At 39.5% G+C, this 21125-nt stretch overlaps 1 protein-coding gene across 3 annotated transcripts in view; it reads left to right on the top strand.

The window, feature by feature from the left end:
- LOC128744196 (leucine-rich repeat and calponin homology domain-containing protein) overlaps nt 1-19195 on the top strand; it is a 167053-nt gene extending 147858 nt beyond the window's left edge. For 2 of the 3 annotated variants that reach the window (XM_053841024.1, XM_053841023.1), the window contains 4 exons: nt 38-146; nt 215-352; nt 5703-5780; nt 6451-16611. In XM_053841024.1, the coding sequence (XP_053696999.1) occupies nt 38-146; nt 215-352; nt 5703-5780; nt 6451-7782 (1657 nt within the window). In that variant the 3' untranslated portion in view covers nt 7783-16611. Of the gene's footprint in view, nt 1-37; nt 147-214; nt 353-5702; nt 5781-6450; nt 16612-16758 lie in introns of those variants that run through there. The other variant, XM_053841025.1, reaches the window with a different exon arrangement.
- The last annotated feature ends 1930 nt before the right edge of the window (nt 19196-21125 follow it).

Here is a 21125-nt window from a genome sequence, read left to right as displayed (position 1 = left end):
AGTTTTTGATTGTTATTTAACAATTGTGCTTTTTTAGAACTGTTTCCTGGAATCGGGACGTCCCAACGGATAAACTGAGTTTCACCATGCGTCGCGAATTCGACAAGCAAAAGGAGGAAACAGAACTGATCGAACAGCTTCGACAGGTTGGTTTTTAAAAGAGGTTTAAAATCTCTCTACTCGATGATCAATTTGTTTTTTCTTCTAATTGTAGATTATCGAAACACGACTCAAGATGTCGTTACCAGAAGACATTGCACCCGCGCTAACCGATGGTGTGGTGTTGTGTCATCTGGCAAACCACGTGCGACCGCGGTCGGTTGGTAGCATTCACGTGCCGTCCCCGGCGGTGGTAAGTGTGATAATCATTTTATGAATGCGGACATTTTTCAAAATTATTGTACAAAATAGGCCCAAGGTTTTCGGAACTAGGAAAAATTCTGGAAATAATATTTGATATTTTAAGGTGTCCTGTTGTCCCGGTCCAAGCAAAGTTTTCCGATTGCGAGAATCGGACATCGATTATTTCAAAAATTCATAATCAAGCATCCTGTTTACATGAAAATGTACGCTTATTTTCTCAGCATTCTAAAAAAATATCTAGAAAAAGGTTTATTTTTTACAAAACAATCCACTGTGTTGAAAAACTCCATTAAAAAGTCGGCAAAACTGTGTTCTGCGTCATAAAAAATTCAAACTGTTGTCAGTTGAAGGTTTTGTCAATGTATATGGGTAGCTTTAAAGGCATAGTCGCTACATCTGTTAAACCGTTGTTTAAAGGCTATTTACAAAAAGAATAAACAATAAAACCGAATACAATGAATCTGATGGATCCGTTCACTTTAAGAACCCCAACGACACAAGGAACAGACGGGCCTAACGTGGCTCGACCAGTTTGCAACATGCGTGTGTCGAGATCGCGACGCTCAACGAATTGCCGACGAGTAGCTCAGGTCCGAGTACAGTGGAGAGGAGCAAAAGCTCCCCGGCTCTGTACTGGTAGAAGAAGGATAAGGTTATCAATACTGAAGAAGATCCATATACTGTTGGAACCAAAGGCAATTTAAGACGAACTGGCGATCGACAATCCACCCGAAATCCGAACACAGCACTGTGATAGTATCATAGATTGAATCCGTTTGATGAGTTTCCTAAGGAAGCTGTACTTATCCACGATTTTCCATAGCTCTTTTCGATCGATGGTATCATATGACGCTTTGAAGTCCATTTGAACAAATGATGCGTGCGAACTCTGTGTTTACGGCCTTTTAGGAGGATCTGCCGCAGTGGAAATAGTCATCGGGGATACAGATGCGCATGGCTTGCGCGAAGAGTTGTTTAGCTCCGTTACTGGTAGAGAAAGCCTCTACCACAAACGATAACGGCCTGATGTTAGCCACTGTTGCCGCAGCCAGAGGAATGACTATTTGTACCTATTTTGCACGACGAAACGTTCGGAAGCATACTTGGAGCACCCGGCTGGAGAGGTCTGCTATCAGATCGATCACGTTCTGGTTGATGGTTGACGCTCGCAGACGTGCGGTCCAAATATCTGGGGACCAAATATCGACTACCTTGATAGTAAGGGAGATTCGCGCCGGGTTTTCGATCTAGCACAGCATGAGATGGATTGGGAACTACTTCCGCAGCCATTTACCTACAGTGAGTGGTTTTACGCAGACTGGCTGACGATAAGAATCGAGCCAGGGCTCACATGTTAGCTGCAACTGTGACACGCCAGAGCAGAGATAGATACCATGATACAAGAGCTGCTGGAAGGAGACTTGCCCGTTGTGAAAAACGCCAGTACTGGGATTGTGTTCTTGCGTAGGCGCAGAGTTGCTTCGAGAGTCACGACAAGAGAAGCTTCTCTGGAATGATAAACGGAATTAGAAACTGGACCATACCAACTTCTGCTAGACGCAACGCATCGACAAGGAGAAGAATCTGGTTATCGAGAGATCGAAAGAGGTTAGGCACTGGAAACAACATTTTGATGGGTTATGCAATGATGGACAAGATGAAGCTGTCGACAGAAGTAAGATAATGGTTGAGAATAATGGATAAATTGCGGGACTTTGGACAAGGTGAAAAAAGCAACTAAAGAGCAAAAAAAAAACGCTGAGAGCGGAAAGGTGTGGACTGAGGAAAAACGACCTACGAACTCGGTGGAAGGTCTCATTACAAAAAAAGACCATCGACGCGAATGCAGTAATTAACGGGACATTATTCTTTTCAATACTACATACAAAATTCTCTTCCGCGTCCTATTTCATAGACGGAGGGCTTTGCATAAAACATTTATTGCCGAATACCTGTGCGGGTTTCGAGTGGGACGCTCTACGAGTTAACAAATGTTCACTGTGCGATAGATTCGAAGCATTCAACTTGCAAACTCATTGTATTCATTTAAAGACTTGCAGGCGGCGCACGATTCAGTTAAACAAAATGAGCTATGGCGCTTGAATTTGATTTTTCAACAAAACTGATTAGGTTCAAAACCAAGTGTCACAATAGCGACTTATGTGACGTTAGGTGGATTGAAATAAGGTGACGGGCTATCGAATAAATGCAAATTCGCAAACGCAACATTGCATTGAAAGGAGTTTTTCGAAGAGCGGGCGTACTGAGAAGTAGTACCTTTATCACGAAATCTCTCATGGCCCTAAGGTTCGAAGACGGCATCAATGTCATCGGTAATCATCGGTGTTGAAGCTGCGGTTGTCATAGATGGCGACACGTTTGAAGGGATCGATGAATTTATCTGCGACAAAGATGTGAACCGATATGCCGAGATGTGAGCTAAAAAGGTGTATTACGGCTGTAAATAAGGTATTCTACGGATTGCCTGTGACTCCATAAGAAACTCGCGTTCCATAAGACGCCAATTATTGCTACTGTACTCTACGGCCATGAAGCGTGGGCGTTGAAGGAGAGCGCAACTAACTTTAGGTATATTTCAGTGTAAGATCCTGCATCAATTCTTGGCGGCAAATTTTACCAAGTGTATAAAGTTGTACATATTGTAACGCTGCACAGTGGTCCGAAAGTCCAAAAAGCTGGCAGAAATGTCAAAACGATCTCCTAGAGGATAGGTGACTTCTGCGAAGTTGGTTGATATACTCAGGAGATCTATGTGATATCATTCAACTAATGCTTAACCCTTAAATTATAAGTTAACTCATTAATACACGTTATTATCATAATATAATATTAATTATTGGTTAAGTTTTTCAGTAATGGTTGAGTTGATTTGATAACTCTCAGTTGTCTTATAAGGCACTGAAAGGTTGGATAACATTACATTTTCTTTTTATTGGATTGTTATCCAATAATTGCTTAAGTACTTTTTTATTGAAAGATTTTTTCACATTTCTGCGACTCATTCGATTTTCCCAGTACATTTGATTTAGCATTCTAATTGCACCCGAATGGTTTTATAGACAAGCTATTTATTATTAAATAAGTTTTCAAATAAAGAAATACAAATAAAGTTCAAATTCAAAACAGACACTGATGAAGCCGGCAAGTCGTAGGCGAAATACGTATCGGTCTGACTAATGAAACAACAAATAAAAATTAACCAGAAAAACTTTCTTGTAATTGCTTTCTTTGCGGCCTCTACTATGCCCTTGATTAATTAATATTAGACTTCTAGTTTCTTCCACTGAAAAGTATGAAATTATTTTTTTCTTATTTTATTTATTGTATTAGATATATTGATAATAGTTACGAATTTAGACTGGAGCATACATTAATGTAATGTAACATACAGCGAACGATAATTACAGATCCATGATTTGTTTCGCTGTTGTGTCACATTTTGAATACTTTTGATTACTTTTTGAATTAAACATTAGTTTTAGACCTTGTATATCCTTATCGTAAAGGGGTCTTCCATCTAAAATGCAAGCCTAATAATAAGATGTAATGGGAGTGCTATGTCTCCTGTAAATCCTGTTGAAATGAGCCTTTGCATCAGATGTGCCTTAGAAGCGCGTCATTCTGTTTCGATATTCCCGAAACAAACTAAATTGTTGTTTTGCGCTACGAAGCTTTCTTTGAAGTATACTCCAAAATCAGTTTATTAAACTATATTAATGCTTGTCCCTTTCATTTCCACGATATCCTGGAATAATCAATGCAGAATAATCTATGCCTACTATCATATATTGAAACCATTGCAAGGATTATTCGTTAAAATCAAATTTGCTTACATGAATTCGTACATCCTCTCTAAGATTTGTCTTTACTTTCTTAGTTGCAGAAAATTGCAGACAAATTTAGGTTTAACCGGTTCCTTACAAGTATACCTGCACACTAAAAGTAATATGGCAGCGGAACTCGACGGGTTCCATAAGTTACGACTGTCAATTCGAAAGAGTTTAGATATTCGTCCTCATTTTTATCATAATCAAGCCAGACTCGGTGAACCAATAATATTTTAAATTAGTGTAACCTTCTCAATAATATTGAAATAGATGTCTTTCAACTAAATATGTCATTGTTTACGATATTTATGCAACGTTTGCTACATACCTATAAGAAACAACCATACGTGTTTTTGAAAAGATTTCACCGGCTTAAATGTTATTCAACAAGTTCAGAAGGTTATAGCATTTAAAAAACTAAGAAACGAACAATCAAAACAAGGATTTAGGCTCATATGGGTATGTAGAAGAATACTTTTGAGTTATTTGATCAATTAAAAATACTTGCAAAATGGGGTTTCTGCCAACTATTTTGATTTTCGGACCACTGTGCGCTGTAAGGATGCCGCATGAGCGACCAACAAAAGCAACATTCAGCAGAGAACCCGAAAGAGGTCGGCAAGGCACATCCTGTGTTCGTTGGATGTGCGCAGTCGATGGGGATGCTGGAGAGCGCGATTGAAGAGTAGTAACCCAAGACCGATAAATGAGAAGACGCATCCTAAATTCGACATGGAATAGAAAATTTAATAAATTTTTACACCTTCTTGTTCGATGCTCCAATTAAGAACAGAAAGTTCAGGGAATTGAAAGTTTTCTAGTTTTACTGCTGAGAAGTGATAAATTGTGATATATAATTTTAACATTCATAGTTCCTGAGCTACGGCCGGAAAACTAAAAAGGATTAAAAATCGATGACCAAATAACTGCCGTGGTGAATTTTGGGGAAAACATTTTCCAGACTGCTTTTTTCTGAACTGCTGACAAACTTTGCTTACATTTTCATACAAAAGTTTTTGTTCTACGATGCTCGGTTCAAGCCTTATGAATTTTTGCAATAAGCCATGGCGAAGTAGATCCGAAAATTTCCTTTGCAATTTTATGTATTTTTATGCAGTCAATCCACAATCATGGGTTACACACAGTTATGGGTTTGATCTGCCGATTAATGCGTGAATATTATACTTATTAATTGATAAAATTGTTACCGACAAGTAGCACTAATAATTTGATCAATCAAAAGGGGATATTTAAACTAAAATTTAAATCCGGCTTCCTAGCTGAAGCTTGAATGACCCACAATTGTGTGTGACCCATGATTATGGACCGACTGACGGAAATCCATGAAAGTTATGTATTTGATTTCGTTCGCAAATACATAACTTTCATGGAATTCTGTAACCAAAACTTAACCGTAGGACCGTAGGATAATTTCCAAAAACGTCGCGTGCTTTTCGGTATTAAATTTAATATTTTCTTTTTAACTTTTAGCCCAAACTGACGATGGCCCGATGTCGACGCAATGTGGATAACTTCCTGGATGCTTGTCGGAAGATTGGAGTAGATGAGGTACGTTTGCGCAAACTATTTCTTGTGTGTGTGTTTTTTCTTTTTTGTGTAGTAGCCAGTTAGGTTGTTTTCGGTTGTAGTTTACATGTGTCCTATCCGCCTTTGTATCCCTGGGATCATTACTTTCGGTTGCACATTATCTCTTCCTGCTAGAATTTCAAAATTCACGGATTTCGATTGGTTTAACAATGCGTTACTCAATTTTCAAGTAATTTTAGATTGGGTAAACCGGTTATTGGAATAGCACAAAAATTCTAAAATTTTAGGCTTATAAGGACTAAACTAACACAACACCACTGAAAGTAATAGCTAACTGTAACGTAACGACAGCTGTAAATGGACAACTTAAGCTCGTATCTGTGTTGCACTCTAGACGGTGGCTTTTTATAAACTCTATGTATTGTAATTTCATTGAACTATGTTTACAAGCAGAGAAATGTAAAGTAAGCTAAATTGATTGTGCAATGTCTCTGATCATTGAATTTATAAGCAATTTCTCTGCATGTGCATGTAGTTCGATGAGAAAAGTTCTTCTTTTGTACATATACTACACACGTACTAGAAAACGATAGATAGGCTAGATTATCCTCTAAGCTGCCATTAGAGCAAGACGCCATTGACCAACCTCGGAACTAACTCTCTCTCCTGTTGTTATTGGTGTTGGTTGCAGGAGTTGATATGCTCCTGTCAGGACATCGTACCACCGTGTCTGCCACCGACTGCGATGACTGCGTCGGATCAGCAGGAACAGCAACCACCGTCGTCCGGTGAGCAATCCGAATCGAAACCGGGAGCAGCGGATCCCGTGCGTCCAACGAATCCAACGGCAATGTATCGTACCATTGTAGCCTTGCTGAGAAGGGCCGATCTAATGACCAGCAATGGACCGTCGCCATCCCATCATAGTTTATGCCGGCCGACATCTCCTCCTCCACCGCCTCCCACCGGTAGCAACATTACCAAAATCATAACCACACTCACTGCAGCCAACACCAATAAAACAACAGTAGAAGACTGCGAAGGGAACTGCCAGCCCCAGTTGGCAGGCTGCGAAGAGCCAAACGGTAACTATCAGGCTTCCCCGCATTTCCCGCACGGCTTAACAAGTGCCACACCGGCTACTAGCACTCCCATCACTAACAATGAACACTCTAACAGACAGAATATACGTAACACTTCCGGTTCGATGCGTGCTAAAACGCTGCTTGAGTATCACTTTGATGAGCAGGAGGAACTAAAGCGTGAAGACGTGATTAGGGTGCAGGCCAGACTGAGGGCTGCAGGTAATTCGTGTGGCGAGAATGAATACGGGGCTTCGAAGGAAGGGGGAGAAGGAGGAACGAACGGACGTAATGTTCCCGCTACGCTGGATCTTGGTTCATCCGCTGGTGCGGGCGGTCGAAGGAAGCGTAAATTTCCTAGTACTCGATTTAGTGGCAAACGGCAGCAGCAGGAACAGCAGCAGCTGGGTTCGGGATTAAACGAAATTGTGGAAGAATGTGAGTACGACAGCGACATCGGCAAGTTCCGCTGTCGGCAGGGAGCTGATGATTATGAAGATTCGGAAACGAGCTTGAACTCACTAGACGAGGAAGCAGCATTTACGCCGACGAATGCCAACCAAGGTGGAGGGATTAACGACTTGAACACTCCCACCGGATCAGAGCAGCCGAAGACGGTGGCGGCGGCGGCGGCGGCGCTGCCAGATTTCAACATCAACTCGGCCGAGGAGGACGATCCGGCTGCGGCCGGTCGGAAGATTGTCAGCAAGAGGATCGAGTTTTTCGAGCACACTGCCGCCGTCGGCGGGGAGAAAATCGTCAACAGTTCGCCGCTAAGACGCAGTGTCAGCTCGGAGGACAACAACGAACGGTCCGAGTGCGGGAATAATGCGGGTTGGAGCAGGAAGTCGGATCATCCAACGATTTCGACCGTTCTTTGTCTCGGCACGTTCCTGTTTACGATCGTTTACCTGTTTTTGTATCCACTGCCCAACTACTAGGGCGATGTTCTGGTGGGCAAAAATCAGGTTTTTTTGTTGGTTTAATTTTAATTGAATAACTATATTCATATTTCTGTTGTATCTTGATTGAAAACGGGAGATTTCAAATTTTTACCATTTCATTGATAGTATAAAATTATTCTTTATTTTTTTCAAGAAGTTTTCTAAAACAGTGCAGATGAATTGATTTACTTTAAACTCACATTCGACTCGATAGTAAGAGCAGTGTTTATAAGCTGGTTGAGAATTATGCTAGGAGAGGAAGAGCGATTTTTCATTCCTTTCATTGTTAGCGGAAAAGAATTGTTAAAATCGTAGGTACGGTAATTGGTAAGTAACCAAGAAATTAGATTTTATAGATTGGCATACCGCTTCGGAGTGAAATATTTCTTTTCCGTTAAATTATTGATTTACTATGCATTCATGATCAGTTTTAAATTCATAACCTTTAGATGATCTGTTTCAATGTTAAAAATAAAGAGATGAGAGATGATGAAACTCTATAATAAAAACGTATTTTTAGGCAAAGTTTTCTTAGAAACAAACAAAAAGCAAAAAAAGTTTCATAAAGTATTAAAATAACGATATTCCAGATGAACAGTTTTTCATCAGTTACTCTCAATCATTAAAACTCATACAGAAGCACGAAAAGTAAATCATTTCGAGCTCATTTCCAGAGGCTTTATTTATTTATTTTCAATCATAGATTTTACTTTTAGAGTTAAGTGCGATTTTTGAGCGTCATTCTATGCTTTTGTTAAGGCTATTTTGTTTAAGAATGTGTTTTTCATATCACCACTTTTGAATAACCTTCATAAGATTTTATTTTTCGCATTACACATAGATTAGACAAGTAAATGAAACGAACACGAAGCTGAAAGTCCAAAACAATCACTGATTACATACGAACGAATATACCAAAACCTAAACTAAGCTACGAAACAAGCCACAAATGCATGCACATCTTATCATTATACACTCTCACTAGTAGTAGAAAGAAAGAAAGAAAGAAAAAAAGTACTAAGAATCACACAGATTGTCTTAAACCAAGTTGAACAATGCAGTTGCCTTATTTTCGTAAACTGCCTTCTTGAATCGTGAAACGAAACGAGATGCAGTTTTGTAGTGAATACCAAAATAGAGAACAACACGAAGAGAAAAAATCATGCAAAGTTGTAAACAAACACATTAAATGCAAAGAAAAAAACACATGTTTCACACAGATAAGTATATTGTTGATTCATGTTAGCGCGTAGTCAGTGCACTGTGCACTGCAAAACAAATTAACAAAAAAAACCATGACAGAAAAAGTAACGACACGACACATGCATAGAACTCTATTTTATTATATTTTACCAAGTTGAAACAAGTAACAATAACTACAGGATCTATCTGTAACTCGCGAGCTCTCCATGCTATCACTAAATATAACCCACACCTTAATCTCTCTTAATCGATGTGTCACACACTAGTTTTCTAGAAGCTTTTACTGTAGTTTATATTAGAAATAGGAAAAGTAGAGGGACGCATATGGTTCGTAAAACTGTCATTATCTATTGTGTCTCACTCAATGGAATCTCTACCTATTCGAGGTCTAGTCAATCGAAAGGAAACGTACTTATTTTTTTGTCTTTTAATGTCATCTTTTTTTTTAATTTTATATTATTTTATTCCGCTGTGTTGATGATTTTATTCCATACTTTAGTTATAGAGAGAGTAAACATTGATTTCCAGTTATCGAGTTTGTACAACCAAAAGTTTTGAATCAAAGCAACTAGTTTTTAATGGATTTACTTTTACTGTAAACAAGTTTTTATGTGTTTGTACTTAGTTCCATGTGTATATTGTTCGTGTTCAACTTTTTTTTGTATTCAAAAATCTGATTAACAAGCAAAACAAGAGATCTCTAAAAACTATTTTATTGGACTAACTTTACACATGATAAGAGTGAAATTGCATGAAAATCTTTGGCATGTTCAAAACGTCATATAGATATTTAAAAACACAGTTCATTCCACTGTATTATCGTCAAAAAATCATTTAACACACATACATTCGTTCCAAAATTATAATTAAACGACATACATACTTTATACACACATGCATAAGCTTGGTATAACACTGTATTCCTTTATAGTTTAAGCTACAAAGTATTTATTATATCAACAAACAAAAAAGTATATTTATTCGCTTACCTATAATCGACTGCGTCCAAACACTTTCCGTTTCATATAGGTATCGATATAATTATATGAATTATATGTATACATACACATAAACACGCAATAAGCTAGTGACTTTTCTGTAGATTAGGATTTTTTCAGAAGAAAAAAAAATAAACGAGAGAAGAAAAGATTTGTTGGGCTGCTCCTGGCTGCTCTAACCAGCCCGGGGCAGCATTGTAGGTACCGATATGAAATGATGCGCGCCACACACCAATTATAAGTGGATGGATTATTTAGGATTTAGGTATTCTGGTAGTATCAGCAGCAGCTGTTGTAGCGAGCTTGATGGCCTTGCCTTCTTTTAGCAACTACTACTAATCATTTTAAGCGGACTGAGCAAACTGAACGAAAAAAAAGAAGAAAGCAATTGTATCGTAGAATAGTTGAGTTTTTTTTATGTGTAAGGCATTTTATACCAATTGCCGCGTTGTAATACAGGTTCCAGCAGCTTAGGTAGGAGTTTAAATTCGAAGAATTAGTGAAAAAAATGGAAAGTGCTTTTATTGGATTTGTAAACATAAAAATTTTAGGCTGAAACTATTGTTCCCTAGTTGCTAACGCTAAACTTATTGTTTAGTTCTGGAACCACGAGAAAAATGTGATTTCAAGTTATTTCTAATTTATTTTTCTGGCTTTTGATTTCGATTTTGAAGAGGTGTTTCGAGTAGGAAGTATTGTTGAAACAAGCGTTGGCAATTAATTGGGGAACCATATACGACTTTTTGGGAGCTCTTTGTCGATATGAGAATGTTGGATTTCATATATTCCGTATATTATCAAAACGTTCGTGGTCTTAGGTTAGGACTATAATTAATTCATGCTTACTTCATGCCTTTTCTGGCAAGTTATTGTACAACGTTCACTTGACGCCGGTTTATAGTATACTTGAATAGTTTCAACGGCTCTTTTTTGAATCCCTATTTCTATAAAGCAAATCTATCACGTTAGTGATCATAACCGGAATTAATTATCGAAACCTGTACAAGCAGTACATCTTTCGGGTGCATGGCGGATCTTGGACGTAATCCAAGATTATCGTGTCGTTCGTGAATGTTAAGCGAAAAGAAGTAGGCTTGCCGCGGTAAACATGTTTCTCGGTGATCCACCATGGCAGCTTTCAGCGCGTACCGCGTAAGTTATATTATGCTTCTACTTCGAACGTGCCAAAGTTGATGCGGCTCTAAGTATGGTTGCTTAGGAATGTTATCGACTCCAATTGACCCTTAAATGACGAATGGTCACGTTGAAACTGCTATCACTTAACTACAATTTTTCTTCAAAGCTGAACAAGTCCGCTGCACAATATTCCTTATGGATAGCTATACCTACAAATTTTACGATATAAGATGCACGATGAGACCATCATAGTGCCGTCGTGCCGAAGCTTCTATCTTGAGTGGTTCGAAGCTCTCCTCTTGTCTTGAGTCCAGTGCTTACTTAAAACATCAGTATTTACAATTTGATTTCCTGGTGAATGACCTCGGGGTTAAAACCACGCCAATAAAAAAACAAAATTTGATCTCCATGTCCTACTTAACTTAAAGCCTACACACTGACCTAAATCAGTCGTTGTATGTTTGAATCTCTGTTGGGTTGTATGTTCGAATCAATAGGATCGTACGACGAAGCATCAATCCTTTGCCGAATCCAGCAGTTGATTGCACTTTGACCATCGGCTGCTGAAAGCTCCTACGAGCGCAGAATCTGCCTTGAAGCCTTCAGCATCTTTCAACTTCCCAGCTTAGTATTGTTTCCACTGGTCCTTAGTTCGGTATTCACGTTACGTGGTCAGCCGATTATAGTTTGTTTAGCGCGGCCTCGTTTGACAATTGTCGTCTTTATACACATGGTACAACTTGTGGTTAAAACGTATGCCGCACACTCCATCCTCAAGTTTACCGCCAAGAATTGATCGCAGGATCTTACGCTCAAAGACACCACGGAATACGCTTCATGACCGTAGAGTGTCATCGGGAGAATCCGCGTTTTTTAAATTGCGAGTTTTGCGTGAACTCGCAAGCTCCTGGACTTCAGCTGGCTACGCTATACATCAAATAACACCTTCAGATGCTATGTTGAACCGTAGATTGGACCGTCTACCACCTTGCTTCTAATATAATAATTTCATAAATGAGTCCAATATCTCACCCACTATCCCGACACTTGAGGTGGAACCATCAAGAATGGCACGTGTCAGCCATAATTCACCGTAACTACTTTCGCTTTACTGATTCGTACGATGTCTTGAAGTCTATAAAGAAACGGTTCCCTTCTATGTTGAATTTTTGAAATTTGTCGTGGACCTATCGCAACGAAAAGGAACGTCGCCAGAGAGAATTTTTAGTATCGAGTTGATAATCTCGATAATTGATACAATCGAGTCCACCTGCTTTCCACCAGCTTTGCCATTTGGCAGCTCTTTTCCTGCTACATTTCTTCATCTCGTCTAAAGACCAGTCTATCAATCTCTAACAGCCCTTGCACTCTGCTCCTTTTTTTGAATCCAATCCGTGCTTCCGTCTCAGTTGAAACAACCCCTACTGTAGGTGAGTTTCTTTGATAAGAAGATGGTTATTGGATGTGATATCGATGCTACAGTCGTAGGCAAAAATACATAACACTCACTGTCTCATTCTTGGCACGTTGTAACAGTTATCTCAAATTAAGTACTGGTTGGAAATGTCTCCGTGTTCGATACAGTGTCACTTTATAACGCAAGGAATAAAAATAAAATACTAGGCTGTCCGAGCGGTAGGCCTGTTGTAAGTTAATAATTGGAAATGTCGATCATAGGTGGTGCCATCGTTTAGGTCAAATGTACGTGACTCGTGGTTTGAGTCTGGCTTCTCAACATGTCATCTCAACATTATATAAGGAGGTATAACGGAACTTAACCTAGGAGTCCCCACAAACGTTAGTAGCGTCTCAGCTTCCGATCTCGAGACGATTCAAAGAAAAATCGGTGAACTATAGATTATTAGAGCTACTGGAAAAGACCAAGTCCGAGCAAAACTCTACAAACATGGCAAGGAACCAGTGGTAACGGAATTTGAAGTTTCCGCGACGTTACGCTTGTTACGTCATCTATCTGCAATAGCAAGAGTTGATTAGTTGACATATTTGAAATCTTTGATCTCCACCGAAAAATACGAGTAAGAGATTCAACAATACATTTAGGCTGAAAATCTTTGCCTTCCACAAGACATTTGGATCAATGAGCATGTGCCACCGTACGAAGTTGACGATTTACAAAACGCTTATTAGACCGCTTCTACTGTGTTACCTGACTCATAACGAACGCCTATTTCCGAAATTCTAAAATCTCTCATGACTTACTTTTTGAAGTAAACATGTAATTTCTTATGTTATATAGTTGATATTTGTATACTCTACTCGAATTTATGATCAATTAAACGAAAAACCACAAAGTTTGTGAGTTACGAGACCCTCTCGCGTATATAACGTATATTCTTTTTTTTATTCTATATTAGAGAGGTTTTCAGCCTGCGGCTGGTTCGCCTCTATAACGTATATTTGTTATGAGTCAGGTAACACAGTAGTCCTTTCTAAACTTGAAGCTGTAACCACAGTCAACCAACCACAATAACCAAATCCACAACAATTATCGTCACATACATTTTGCTTGAATACTAGCACCATCTATGATCGACACTCCCAAATATCAAATAACAACAGGAGCATTCCTTGAACAAGCAAGTATGGGACAAGCAAGTATGGGACAAGCGAAAAATGGGACAGTGAGTGTAACGTCTGCTAGTCTGTGTTGTAGTTTTGCTCAAGGAGGACTTGCAGCGCATTTCCCAAATTCGAACGAAAGGTGTTGCGGACCATTTTTGGCGCATTGCAAACGGAAAGCGGAGAGTGAACCACCCCTTGAGGTACCGCGAAAGGCTGTGAGACAAAATCTGTTTTCTTCGAGAACCTCATCGGTGCAATGGATGGTCCACATGGTAGACGGCTCGATCAAATTGAAGCTGCCTTGCGATTGTCGAGATGCTCAAGAAATTGATGACGAGTAATCTAAGATCGAGGGGAATAAACATGAGGTTCTGATACGGCGCGAGTCATTTCGGTGTTAACCGGATAATGATAAAGTTGAATTTAGAAACATCCCATTGGCCTGCAGGTTGAGTAGGAAACCAACTGATCAATTTTTCTGAAAACAGAAGCTTTCGATATTGCCAGAATATATCGAGATAAAGTTAGCGTTGCACATGTGTTGTATAAAATGCAACAGCGCGAGTAACTGGTGGTTGAGGTATTCATTGACCGACGTATCCATTTCAGATTGTCATTGCGCTTTGGAAGTTACGAGAAAACCTCTATCCCTGAGCGACGGCATTCTGGCATTCATCGTAACCTCACTAAATGCCGTACAACAGGTGAATAGCCCCATTTTCGTGGCAGCGTTTTTGGCTCCTCGGCTAGGGATTCAGTTCAGACTCAAAATTGTTTATAACTCTGCTCCGCTCTCAATGCCGACTTTTGCCTCTTTTCACCAGCCAATTCTCCTCTAGGTTCTGGTATTGCCGGCAACTTTAATTCCGGCCGGCTGCTTTGAAACACGCAATTGTAACGACATCTAACTTATCTTCCCATCGTCGGACACATGCGGAGCGCAAGGCGTATCTTAGCGATGGCCAGAGAGTCGAATGAAATATCGACACTGAATTTGTTGCTTTAAGAAAGTTTCTACTTTGCCACTGTCGGCTAATTTAGAAGTTTGTTGTTGTATGGACATTATCACGGATACGGATAATATATACGGATGATTTTTGGCAGAGCACAAACGGAAAGCGGAGAGTGGCCCAGTGGCAGGAATCACAAGGCGCAGGCATTCTTTAGAAAGTTTACCATCGTTTGCATTGGTGAAAGTCAGCAGGTTAAGGTGGGCCAGCCACGTCGCACTGATGTCGAATCAAGAATAGAACGCTCAGCAAATTGGCGACAATTCTTGACTATAGTAGAAAAGAAAGAAAGAAAGTAGAGCAGGAGTTGTCTTGTGCTCGCTTGGCGAACCTTCCCTACTAGCACAGTTGTTACAAAGTTGTTGTGGTAACCGAAATATGACTAATTTCAGTCGTAATCCGGTTGCTTCAACTAAATAAACCTAAAGTGTGCTACTTGGGTTGCTAAGCTCCAGAATTTCAAGCTACAGCTTCTCCTGAAAATTGACTGAATTTGCCCTGTTGTGCGAGAGTTGTTATATTTCAGGTGGTCCCCAGTAATTTATTTTCCGTAAGCTGATTTTCATGTAAAATGTTGCGTTTCATTTAGTTTAATTCTAGTGGATGAAGTTTTTCCTCTTAAATAGGTGTGCCTCAGGGGAGTAATTTGGGATCTCTGCTCCTCAATTAAAAAGCATGTGTTGTATGCCTACGAATTTGCAGAACAGTTTGCTGTCGATAAATTGGCGTAAATCGAGGCGTGCTTTGGGTTCTAGTTTCTTACGATCATCAGTTTAAGCTTCTGCTCGATGGGTTCAGGGCTTGACTAGTGGAGTGTCTGTTTTAGCCGCTTTGGCCAAATGAACGGAATCCTAATTTTCTAACTGTGAAGAATAAATCTGAACGTCTCTGGATTCCGGTGAAATCAAATCGATCTTTTTTGCCATAAGAAAGCAAGTCAGTTGTCGTGAACAAACACCATACCATTGGATTCTTTATAAAAAGTTCTTTCTTTTTGTATTAACCCTCCGTTACTCGCGCTGTGGTATTTTGTACAACTCAATATATCTCGGGATACCAGCAATAAAGAAAATTCGGCCCTTATGTCCAAGTAGCGCTGGCGGTTGTTCAAAGTAAAATAAATAGAATAAAGAAAATTACTGTTTTCAACAAAGTTGATCCGCAGACCAAGATTTTTCAAACGGTGGAAAAAGTTTCATAAGCATTTTACCGAGTGGCATTAGTATTCGAGTGAGTTCTGTTAGGCTTTAACATGCCTCTAAATCGAAGCTGGCGCGAGTAACGAAAGGTTAAAAGATTGAACTTGGCCTACGACATTTGGAGATATTGATAGAAAAAAAACACAAAAAGATCAATATTAATAACTAGCGGAACAACACCGGACCTACGTTGCTCCCTTATGGTACTCCATTGGTTGTGCAAAAAGCGTTAGAATAAAACAATCTTTACGGTCAAGTTTTCGGTTGAATAATTTTATTACCGTGTGAGAGGAATCGTCTTAAACCTTAAGTTGCACGGAAAAGCTCTCAAAAACATTTAAGTTATACCTACTTTAGAAACATCCGAAACACTTCTTCATTATCATAAATTATCGTGATTTTAAATAATCAAAACTGTACCAAATTCGCCAGCATTATACCATCTACATACAATTGTTTCAAAGCAGCTTTATTCATACATATTGTGACGTTGTGCATGCAGCAGGTTTTTAAATTTAAGTTATCATATGCAACTTTCTCGGAACTAATTCAATATCGTATTAAGGTATAATCTCAAAAAGAAGAAAAACTACCATAATTATTTCGGCAAATTACGAAAAATAGACTATACTATTACAGTTACAGGCATCATCCAGCATTATTTGATGTGCTTAAATTAAATAAAACTAAACCCTTATCACGTCAAAGTTAATAAATTTATTGTGCAAAAAAAAACAGGATAACGTCTTGCATCATTGTTCCCTCCCTCATTACGTTCACGCAGAACCGCAGAATTATGATCGTGCATTTCTTTCCCCTTCTGTCGAATTTGGTTTCTTTCAGAATCTGCTCTGCTGTGCTGCTGACGTACTGGAGGGGCGCGGAATCGTTCAGGTGGCCATCACCGTGGTGGAGCTGCTCAAGTTTCACAATCCGGCCAACAGTGTTCGTTCGCCGACGCGAAGCTTCTACAGCGCCGGTGGGGGCAGCGGCGGTGGTTCTTCACCGGCCGGGACCACCACGAGCAGTCTAATTAGCAGTGGTAGCAGTAGTGGACCAAAGAGTGCAGCCTCGTCACCGATTTCGACTGGTGGAACTTGACCGGAAGCGAGGAACGGTACCGCCCGGCTGAGTGAATCGTTGTCCGGTGAGCTGCTTTCCGCTCATCGATCGGCCGACGACGAAGTCTGGCGTATCTAGACTGATGGTGCTAAGCTAAGCTAAGGGGGGAAGGAATGAAACAGGTTTCTTCTCGGCTCATTCTCACGATGTCGTTCGGAAATGATCGTACGATCGTAGGTGTATGATAGGTATTAGGTTTTTTATGTGAAAATTCATTGCGCGCAGACCGATGGGTTCGTGCGGACCTCAAGTGACATAGGACAGCCCAAAAATTATATCGCTAGTTTTAGTTTAGAAGTGATAGACTTCATGTATCGTTAGGTAGAGTAGATTTTACGTTATAAATAAGAGGAGCAGGGTGCGACTTTGCCCAATTCGTGATCCTGGTTCTGCTTTTAGTTTGAATGAGCATACTTGAATTGCTTCAAAATAGGACACTGAAAAGGATCGCTTAAGATCACTACGAATTTAACATGGAAAGAATTGAACAAGTAATGTTATTTATTTTGACTGAATGCAGTCGATTGTAATGTTAAAATGCTCAACCGTTCGAGACTAGTGAAAAATACTTCCATTATCTTTACACGATGGTATACAATGTGGACATCGTTTGTAATGTAAGCCATTGCAATAAGTATAAATGCCTTTAACCAGTGAAAACTAGAAGAAAGCAATCTTTTCATACCAAATCACGTATAATTTAAAGACACTTAATATGATTGTAACTTTGTGGCATAATGAAAAGTATCGTTTTTGACTTTTACGTCTAATACAGTACCCCTTCTAGTATATTGCTGACCAGAGAAAGTTTTTTGTACTGCCAAGTCACAAGACCAGTACCTGAACACGATCTTCTATTTCGTAGCCGTACTTCACATGTCCTTTGTCGTTTGAACAGATACCCCAACTCCTCATATCCAATCAGGCATTAAATGTGTAACTTTGTTTAGAAATCTTGCTGTGCTAAAAATAAAAGTATTTAAATTTTAAACTGTAGGACTGTTTAGCAGTCAGCGCATTATTAATTTATTATAATTATTTTTTTTTAATTTGACGAAAATAATCGAATTTTCCGTAATAATGGGGCTTAAATATTATTGGACGTATTGGAATACATCAAACTGAACAGTTAAAAGTAACGTTTATTGTAGTTCAACAAGTGAAAAAATAAAAATGGTCATCACATTTGACGTGTCCTTTTGCAATACAGAATTGTCGATCTATTCAATTGTAATGAACAAATTAATTGTATAGAAAACGAAATACTCAATCTATGTTTGAACAGGTTTTAGCATTCAAACTAATCTTAGCAAACGTAATTGTACATTTATCAAACAGAGAAGCAGAACAACACAAGATTGAACTCAAACAGCAATCGTGAATAAAATCAGATCTCCATTTTATCCGTAGATTTTCTAGGATTTTTTACACCGAACGAAAGAGCAAATATCTAGCAAAAAGCAGGCCAAATAACAAGGGGAAAGATTACGTAAAGCACTGAAATTACATGTTTAAAGTCGAAAGCAGACAGTCTTAATGTCGGCACGTGCTATGGCAATATACCAACCTATATTATAGTAATTAACCGTTTTGCACTTACATACAGAAATCTGGTATTAATGTTTGTACAAGCAACAGTTGTGTACACTTACCAAAAAAAACCTATGCTAATCTAAACCGTGCATCGAAACACTAAAATAATTTTGTTCTCTAGAGAACGATTATAGTTGTTTTAAGACTGTCTACCAGTAGTTAAGTTGGTGAAATTATTTATTCTGGCTGTAAATTACTTCAATTACTTTAGAGGTATGTTAGCATGTTTCCAAGAGTTAATGATAACAAAAGAAAACGAAACTTCCACAACCAGTCAGTCAGTAGTGAAATAGAAACCAATTTCTGATGAAAAACAAGGCAATTTTTTCAACATTCTTTGCTGTTTTCAAATGTTGCACAAAATACAAAATCCTATCCAAAAGTACGTAGTTATCGAAAGGAAGCCAAAATCAGTAGTTTACTTTCACGAATGAAAGTTTCTTATTCTGTACAGACCTTCCTGACCAAAGTGGCATCGCGAGTGGAGTGGAGTGGCAACTAGAGCGGAGGTTGTATGACTAAGTCAATGAGGACTAAGTAGGCGAGGAAAAGGAATAAAGTATCATTCGGGTATAGTGTCGTGAAGAATGGATAAACGAAAGTTTTGTTTAATCATATGATGACCGTTCATTTAGGGGTCTATTCTAATGCTCAATGTCAATGCATCTCACAATTGCCAAATCCGGCCAAGACAGCACGGATCAATTGTTTTACTTCAAGCCATAGGTACAGACAGACTGGCAAACCAAATGTTTCATAGCGAACTTCGACTGTTTCATATGCTTGAAAATATCTGCCAGCCTTTATCTTCCGATTTTACTGCATGATAATTCTGCATAGAAAGCTGTTTGAAGTCTGACTTGGCGTGGGTTTCGTCAGCATACAGCTTTCGGGATTGTTCAACTTCGAGTTCAATTTTAAGGTCGATTTGAAGTCCAACTTACCGCCCAGTTAGCTTCGAGGTACGATACCGGTATAACAAGCCAGTCGTCGTATGTTCGAATCTCGGCTAGGCGGTGCTGCTAGATAGAGTCTGTAGGATTGTTGCACTAGACCCGTAGCTGTCCTGTACTCTATCAGCCGGCTGTGAAGTCTGTCGATAAAAAAGGGTCAAGGGACGTTTAAGCCCAATGTTTTGCTTTTTTTTTGAAGTCTAACTTCCAGTTGAATTCGAAGTAAAGATGCAAGTACAAATGAGTCCAAGATTAAATTTAATTTCATGTCAATTTCAAACCTAATTTAATTCCAATTTTAAGCTCAATATAAAGTCCTATTTCAATACCTAAAGAGAGGTGAGGGAGAGCTAAAGCCCCCCTCGAGGGCTGGTGGGATAGCGTAAGCAGCCATCAACAGGGCAGCGGAATGTAATGACTAGTTCGACGAGGAATGCCAGGGGATGTTAGCGGAGAAGAATACATCGCGGGCGTCAATGTTGCAGCAGGGGATCCGTCAAGACGTGGAATGATATAGACCGAAAAGAAAACAGCATACCCAATTCTTCCGGGATAAAACGCGTCGCCGAGAAGAAATGGAGTGCGAGGACATGGAACTGTATGGACATGGCTGTATCGTTCTCAGAAAACGGGTAAATTTTACAAGAAACCCGCAAGGCTTTGTTCCGCAAGCCGAAACACGTCGGGATAAAGATGGAGAGCTTGTCGGATAAATTGCTCGGAGAAATATCAAGACAGCAGAGAGAATGACTACATCAGTACGGCATATGATGGTGATGTGCCGACCACCACAATAGGGAAAGTGATCGAAGCCATCAAGCAGCTCAAGAACAACAAGGCAGCTGACAAAGATGCTACCGCGGAGGAGTTTATCAAGATGGACCCGGAGAGGTTGGTTACCTTTCTGTATCGGCTGATAGTAAGGATCTGGGAAACTGAACAGCTAGCGGAGAAGTGATATCTATACCTATAAAGAAGGATTTCTGTCTGTCTGTCTGTCTGTCTGTCTGTCTGTCTGTCTGTCTGTCTGTCTGTCCGTCTGTCTGTCCTGTGTTCCTTATAGAATCAAAAACTACTGAACCAATCGGCGTGAAAATTTGCATGTAGAGGTTTTTGGGGCCAGGAAAGGTTTTAGTGATGGTTAGAGACCCCTCCCCCCACTAAGAGGGGGGGCTCCCATACAAATGAAACACAAATTTCTGCATAACTCGAGAACTAATCAAGCAAATAGAACCAAATTTGGCATGTGGGTGTTTTCGGTGACAAGAATTTATTCTAGGGTAATTTGAGACCCCTCCCCTCTTTATAAGGGGAATTATAACTCCTCTCCCCTTTAAGAGGGGGGGGTTTCCATACAAATTTCCCCATAACTCGAGAACTAATCAAGCAAATGGAACCAAATTTGGCATGTGAAAGTTTTCGAGGGCAAGAAAATTTTCTATGTTGAATTAGGACCCCTCCCCACTTTAAGAGGGGGGGCTCCTGTACCAAAGAAACACAATTTTCCTCATAACTCGAGAAGTAATTAAGCAAATGGAACCA

The sequence above is a fragment of the Sabethes cyaneus genome, chromosome 3 (assembly GCF_943734655.1).
Source record: "Sabethes cyaneus chromosome 3, idSabCyanKW18_F2, whole genome shotgun sequence".
Taxonomy (NCBI): domain Eukaryota; kingdom Metazoa; phylum Arthropoda; class Insecta; order Diptera; family Culicidae; genus Sabethes; species Sabethes cyaneus.
Note: the sequence above shows the minus strand (reverse complement) of the source record. Positions and strands in the feature narration are given on the sequence as shown.